Below are 7,821 nucleotides of genomic sequence, written 5' to 3'. Positions count from 1 at the left end.
GCTGTCAATATTCATCAATGTACAGTATCTATCTACATCCATTCATCTATCAATGTTCAATATACAATGCTCCAAGTGTACTTGGACCCCGATAACAGCCACTTGCGGATATATTTGATTTGCTATTATTACTATTACTTGTATGCTTCATGCAGGCTTAAAAGTTTTCACCAATGCAATGCTATAATTTATTTTCTAACTCTAAGGTTGTATACCCAATAAAAAATCACCATGAAACAATAACTAAAATGGCATGGATTATATGTTATTGACATAAGCGTAACATTATATGTCATTGACATTTCGGGCAGCCGTGGCCTACTGGTTAGCACTTCGGATCTGTAACCGGAGAGTTGCCGGTTCGAACCCCGACCATTAGGCACGGCTGAAGTGCCCTTGAGCAAGGCACCTAACCCCTCACTGCTCCCCGAGCGCCGCTGTTGATGCAGGCAGCTCACTGCGCCGGGATTAGTGTGTGCTTCACCTCACTGTGTGTACACTGTGTGCTGTGTGTGTTTCACTAATTCACGGATTGGGATAAATGCAGAGACCAAATTTCCCTCACGGGATCAAAAGAGTATATATACTTATACTTAAGCTTAGAAGCCTTGGTATCAAGGATACATCCCTACTGGTAAATAAACATTTGATTTAATCTAGATTGAAGGAGTTCAAAAAAGTTTTTCTCCTGAAAAATCTAAATGGCTGGAGAACTTGGGGTAGGATGGAAATGATCACTAATGGGTCCAATCCATTAAGGGCAATCAGCCTGTAAGCTTCACTTCATAAATGACAGAAAATCTTTTTTCAGTTGTTTATGTTAATATTTTATTAGTATTTCCTACAAAGTCATAATTACAGTTGTGTGTTTAAGTATGTTGTGTAATTGACACTAAAACTATTACTCAAACATGATCTCCCCAACTTTAAAATGTATGAGAAAGTCATACTACTACATACTCATCAAACTGTTTCCAGTGCATGAGAACCAACTACAAGCCCTTAAAGAGTTCCAAGTTTGTATTGTATTTTATTTGTTTTACATCAGACACAGATTTTTGGCAATAATGACCCCACAAAAGTACCATAATCAGTTACCCTTGACGCATGGCTTTGTACCAAAGGCAACTCTTGCAAAAAGGTTGTACAGGAAAACATTTTGGCAAAGGAAAAAAATTCTTATCTTCATTATTTATCTTTCATATCCACTTTTAAATAGTTGAAAAATATTGCCATTACTTCAAAAAACCAGGACATTCATATATCAAACATTGAAAAATATGTCATGTGGCCAACTGATATATACACATTTCTAATTTAATTAAATAATGAATAGCAATGTTTGCAATTATTTTTATATCCACACATAACCAAGAAAGAATGCATCTTAAAAGGAATGGAACAAAATGATAACAAGTAAACATCACTTGTTTCATTTAACTCATACAAGGCTTTTTTTTCCCACACGTGCACTAAAAATTCCAAGTATTCATATTTTTCTAAAAAAAATCATAGATGATGGATGTTGTCCCCGCCCCATGTTAAAAAGAAGGAAGTAGATACCTGATAGTGAGACTGCATTCCCATTATTCAGTCTCATCCATTGGTTTATTTTGTATTGCTCAAATAGTGGAGTGTTCCTGTCCAATTTAGATATCACTTTTTGAACGTTGACCACATGACTGCGCTCATCTGTAAAAGGGATCATGAAGCCACCAAGAGAGGGCCAGAGATTTTGGCTTGGAAATTGGATTGCTTATCTTAGTCCTAGTCTTTCAATTTCCCAGAATTTCTGAGACATTTTACCAGAGGCGGAATCTGTTCATCTGATGAACAGCTGATAACAGCAGGCAAGTTCAGTCAGTCAGTCAGTCAGTCAATAAGTCAGTCAGTCTGTACATGGCTCTTGGTACAGGCACCTACATATGCAATTACAATAATCATATTGACTATTGAAAAAAATCCTGAACAGGACACTGCGAAAAAATAAATAAATAATCCACTGCAATGTCCTAGCATATAACAACAGGAGAACCAAACACACAGGATATAAATCCAGTCTCACTTGGAGGAGTCCTCATAGCGGAATACAAACTAGGTAGGGGATGAAAAAGGAACAAAAGGAAAGATGAAAAAAGAAAGAAAACTCTTAGGTCACATGTCCTTGTGTTGGTACCAGAATTTTCTCACAGGGATCCTGTGTGAGGGTATATGTATGTGGAGAGTTTCTCTGTGCATGTGAGACACATTTGCATACATATGTGAACATGTACAGGTGTGTGTGTTGTGAGGTTTGTGTGTTGAGTATATGTGTAAACAGCAATTCAGTTGTGCCTCTACGGCATAATTTAGTAATCTCTGCCTACAGTGAGTGATTCTGCAGTCCCTAGCTGCCCTCAATTAGCTTTGCAAGGCTGTCACGAAGCTCAGTCAGCTCAAAGATTTTGCCATCTAGCAACTCTAGCAGAGAACCCAAGCTCTTCCTGAAGGCTTCCTGCTCATGCTGACTGCTCTCCAAACGTCGCTCTAGTTCACGAAGTTGCACCTCCAGCTCTTGATTATGTAACTCTGTCTCCTGAAGGAACCCATACACACACACACACACACACACACACACACACACACACACACATACACATATATATACAAATTTGTGAAAATGCACAAATATGCATACAAATTTGTGAAATACATGATCAAGGTCAGTTTAAGTAACAATAATAGAAAACTTTTGTGTGTGCATATTTACCTTAAGTTTCTCAGAAACTGAATCCCTTTGGGTCTGCAGGTGATTGGCATGTTGTACTTTTTCTCTTAGCTGCTCCAGCTCCTAAAGACATAGAGGGCATAATGTTAAAACATAGACACTTTCAACCAGAAGATTAAATAACAGATAATCAGTTATAGACAGCCAGTTAACAGTGTTTGGAAGTTGTGGTAACCTCTTCCTTGGTTTTCAGCACTGCCTCCAGTTCCTCTATAGTCTGATTGAGCTCTGTCTTTTGGATCTTAATACCACTGGTTTGGCTACTCGCACACTCTAGCTCCGTCACCTTGGAAATAAACAATAATCATGATTTTAGACACTTAGTAAAGTAAGAGGAAGAATCTTGGAATGATTTAATTGGTGGTTAAGGAAGAGAAATCCATCACTGAATCTAGTAGGATTTGCATCTGTACTATTTGGGTCTTCAGAGAAATATGAATCAATATGAACACAAACTATAGATACATTACACCTTGAAATGGCACTGTATGTGTGCATTATGTCTCTCACTCTTTTGTGCAATCGCTCAGCCTCCTCCTGGTAGGCTGCCAGCTGCTGCTTCCACTGCTTGACATTGGCTGTAGACTCCAGCAGTGCTGCAGTCAGCTTGGCATTGTTCCCCTTCAGGGCCGTAAGCTCTGCCTCCCAGTGCTTGGTTATGGTGGAGCTGCTGAAACCACAGAACTAAGTAATTGAGGGTGAGGGATCCAGGAATTATGGCTTGTAGCAGCAGTAATTTTACAGCTCACAAACTGCCCTTCCCTTCGCCAAGGAGGTGTTTTCAGTGTGGTTTGCCTGTTTGTTTGAAACTTAGTGGAAGTAGCAGATCTTAACTCACAGGTTGCCTCAAGGAATTAAGTTTTTTGTGTCCCTACTGTTGCATACATATCGCAACAATGGAACCACAAGCCCCGCCCATCGAACGCAGATGAGCCAATGGCAGGCCAGTAGCTCTGCGCATGCATTGGGAGCCGTGATTTTTGTCAGGTTTTATGGGATTGTATAGTGATGCGAGTTGAAAAGGACGGCCAAACAACATGTGAGGGATTAATACAACACCGATACACAGAATAATGGCTTTCAATCTTGATTATGTTTTCTGTAATTATGTTAAATTAGATTAAATTCTCTCCTTCCAGCTCTCCCCTGCTAGGGGAGCAAAGGGTTAGCTACTCTTTAGCAAACCATAACGAAACGGTACTCCACCACATCTGTGGATTAAGCCACACAGTCAAATCAATGTAAATAAGATAAACAAGGATGTTTGTTGTTCTTAGCATTGCCAGCATAATATAATTGTCACTTGGAGGAGACTTGAAGATAACTACTGTAATGTTAGCATAGTTAGTTAACCACTGTTAACGTGCTAGCATCGTCACGTCAGAAAAGCATAGAGCTGTGCACAGTAGTGTAACATGTATTCACCATAAATTATTAAAGTTGAAGTGGCTCTGCAATGTAGGCAGTTGGGGCTTTTCCACTGCATAGTATAAGCTCAACTCGACTCTACTGGCTTTTTTTTAGTTTTCCATTAGCAAAAACTGATACCTGGTACCTGGTACTATTTTTGGTATCACCGATGAGGTTCCAAAAGGTGACGTAAGGATGGCAGGTTACTGATTGGTCGACGACACTGTTGCGTAACAATGTTGACGTTCTGAACAAGCCCGTCATTTTTAAATACCTCGAGCCGAGCCGTCACGTCAGTAACCAACAAAACTTTTAACGTAATTTATATGTAAAACATAAACTGATAAATAATGGCAGCCTGAGTTACTTTACTGTGGTGTGTAGAGGAAGTGAACACATTCTTGACATTGGTCGCCAATGAAAGGATCCAACGGGAGTTGGATGGGGCAACGCGAACCGGTGTTTCAAAACATCTCTCCTCAGATGGCCACATATGGCTACCAGAGGTCATTTCAGCAGTGTCGAGAGAAATGTAAAAACTACTGAATCCCTTTGAGTATTAACCCATTTACTCCTAAAATGTCTGCTAAAAACGCATATAGAATCCTATGGCATTCTAGACTAAATAACCTTATTTCCTGAGGGTTTTCTGAAAACATACTAAAAATTGTCAACGTCTACCAAAATTTAATATCTAAGCCTCTATAGCACCTAGAAACATGAAATAAAAAGCATGCTGCGCTACGCAGCAACCAGCGGCGATTCAATGTTGCGCTATGCAGCATCAGACGGGAGATAGAATGTTGCGTCATGCAGCATCCAGTGCGAATGGGTTAAGGACCACAATGGACGGAGCAGGTTCAGCAGGAAGAATTGGAAGTGGTTCGACCAAATGGTCATAGACCAACCAACAATGGGATGGAAGGCGGCCTCGACTCAGCTACGAGTCTGTTGGAGTCCTTGATGGTAAGCTATTTGGTAAGTTGTTTCTTGGTTTGTCTTCAACTTTAACTGTTTGTGGCTTTGTAACTGCTGTAGAAGTCATACTCATACTAACAGCGTTAGCAACTAGGGTCTCCGCCATTTTGGTCAGACTTTTTTGTAACTCCCGCCTCCAAACACGCAAAACTGATTGGTTCTCAAATGGTCCTCATTTGAATAAAGTTAAACTTTCGCCAACTTTGTTTCGCCTGCCTCGGCTCTCATTTTGCCCAACCAGGGTGAATTTCGTTCCATTCAACCTCAATGAGAGTGATGTGAAATTTCGCCGTGTGGAAACCGACCGTAAGGACGAGTATGCCGAGTGGTGGCGACCCACAAGAGTTAGAGGACGATGGTCTCTTTAAGATTGCAAGATTGGGAAAACTTTGGTTTCCCAGTCAGTTACAGTAGTACATGTGAGAGAGTGATGGATAAGATGAGGACTGTGTGTCGGCGTTGTTGTTCAGCAGTTGTTGGGTAGGCTATGTGAATGGAAATACATCGAAGCCATCACCCAGATGTCCCTGTGCTTCACCAGCCTTTAGATACACATACAAATAGGGCCAAAACCTATGGCGTAAAATTATTCTGTAATGATGGAAAGCGATGTAATCCGCGTGGTGATTACCTATATATATTATATTAGGGTCATTTGTGTTGTGCTCTTACTCACATGAAGAGCTGGCAGTAGGCTAACCTGTTAAGTGTTAAGTGTCAATACTAACCAGGCTAATAAACACAAAAAGCTACGGTGACTAATGTCGAGGGGTAAAAGTCACATGACTTCTAGTTGCAGGCTAGTCCGTTTATGAAACAAAAGGAGCAATTTATTTTTTATTTTTTTAAAAAAGAAAGCAAAATAGTGTGACATTTTCAGTTAATGTATACACATTGAAAAATATTGAGGCAAACTACTTACTTCCAGTAACCAAACACAGATGTTGAAAGTCTCGCCTAAGTGGATTTTGAAAAAATATTCTATGTAATTTGCACTTTCATAAATAAGAGATGCTGTAGGCCTATTTTCAGTTTTAAAGCTGATTGTCTTATTTTGTTTACAAGGTACAGATGTTGTCTGGAGATGATGTGGGGTACTTGTTTACATCTTACTTTACACACTTCAGGCTGTTGCAGCTAGCTCAGGGGAGATACTGTAAGACACTAGGTGGTACAGCCTGAGACATGCACAATAAAAAAAGTATTGCCTTCTGCATTTTTGTTATGCTTTTCCCTCCATTGTACCGAACCGTGATTTCTGTGTATCGTTCCATCTATTAGCAACAGAAACAGCGATGTTAACTGCATTTATGTTAGCTGCTTGAGAGCATCGTTTTTCTTTAGCCTAGGTCAAGGTGGGGAAGTGTATTCTAAGACTTTATTATCAGAGCAGTGTGGAGTAGGCTACACACATGAACTTACCAGGCTACTCCACACTGGAAGTGATTAGGAGATGTAAACTTGCATTTATCCCATCCATGAATCAGTGAACACACAGAGCACACAGTGAGGTGAAGCACACAATAACCAGGAGCAGTGAGGTGCCTTGCTACAGCGGCGCTCGGAGAGCAGTGAGGGGTTAGGTGCCTTGCTCAAGGGCACTTCAGCTGTTCCCACTGGTCGGGGATCGAACCGGCAACCCTTCGGTTACAAGCCCAAAGCCTTAACCAGTAGGCCACGACTGCCCCAGTCTTTCTCTCTCTCTGTCTGTCTGTCTGTCTGTCTGTCTGTCTGTCTGTCTGTCTGTCTGTCTGTGTGTGTGTGTGTGTGTGTGTGTGTGTGTGTGTGTGTGTGTGTGTGTGTGTGTGTGTGTGTAACCAATCAAAATTTGAATTATTTTTGGAAATCATGGACTCATCTGGGCTAAAGAGGAAAGGGCCTAGTGCTCAGTTCGAAACCCAACATCTATGACGTGTGGAGGTGCATTAGGGCAGCCATGGCCTACTGGTCAGGGCTTTGAGCTTGTAACCGAAGGATTGCCGGTTCGATCCCTGACCAGTAGGAAAAATGTCAGCGGGGGAAGTGGTTGAGCACTGCTCTCCCGTGCCCACATCCACGGCTGAAGTGCCCCTAACCCCTCACTGCTCCCTGAGCGCCGCAGTCGGGATTACAGTGGGTACTACATAAAATTGGCCGGCTTCACGCATGAATCACGCAGCTTTTATTTATATTTCCCCAGTGAAGCTGCAATGACCCAAACAACCACCAGGTGGAACTTGTGAGCAGGGTTAGGAACGTTGGCTTTTGCCACTTTGAGTCTGGAGCCTACCTTTGAGTCTGGTTGGAGCCTACCAATACGCTGCTCCAAACGACACGCAGTCTTGCGATAAAACTTGTTATTGTTTATGAAGGTGTCTTTTTTTATTTTATGAAGAGGCATCTGGCTGTTTTGTTTATGTTTGTTTTGCTTTCATTAATGGTTTAGCTCATAATGTCACGACAGGGACGTTGGAAGTATTTTCTGAGAGGAGGTGCGGATGATGTCAGCAGGGGTCCAGGGGTTTCTTCCCAGGAAAAAAATAAATACATTTTGACTGCTAAAAACACCATTTTAAAACCAAACCAGTAAAACCATGCTTTATAAATGTTTTAAAAGCCGTATCATCCCCATAGGCTATTTGCTACTATTCTGCCCTACAAAGCCATAGTGCAGTAACTGCATTTTT

General features: G+C 41.2%; 1 protein-coding gene across 6 annotated transcripts in view; it reads right to left on the bottom strand.

The window, feature by feature from the left end:
* Positions 1-927: 927 nt before the first annotated feature.
* LOC125304209 (homer protein homolog 1-like) overlaps positions 928-7,821 on the bottom strand; it is a 160,303-nt gene continuing 153,409 nt past the window's right edge. For 5 of the 6 annotated variants that reach the window (XM_048258280.1, XM_048258278.1, XM_048258276.1 and 2 more), the window contains 4 exons: positions 3,278-3,437; positions 2,943-3,053; positions 2,750-2,830; positions 928-2,575 (listed from right to left, as the gene is read on the bottom strand). In XM_048258280.1, the coding sequence (XP_048114237.1) occupies positions 2,387-2,575; positions 2,750-2,830; positions 2,943-3,053; positions 3,278-3,437 (541 nt within the window). In that variant the 3' untranslated portion in view covers positions 928-2,386. The remainder of the gene's footprint in view (positions 2,576-2,749; positions 2,831-2,942; positions 3,054-3,277; positions 3,438-7,821) is intronic. The other variant, XM_048258277.1, reaches the window with a different exon arrangement.

This window comes from Alosa alosa, chromosome 12 (genome assembly GCF_017589495.1).
Source record: "Alosa alosa isolate M-15738 ecotype Scorff River chromosome 12, AALO_Geno_1.1, whole genome shotgun sequence".
Taxonomy (NCBI): Eukaryota; Metazoa; Chordata; class Actinopteri; order Clupeiformes; family Clupeidae; genus Alosa; species Alosa alosa.
Note: the sequence above shows the minus strand (reverse complement) of the source record. Positions and strands in the feature narration are given on the sequence as shown.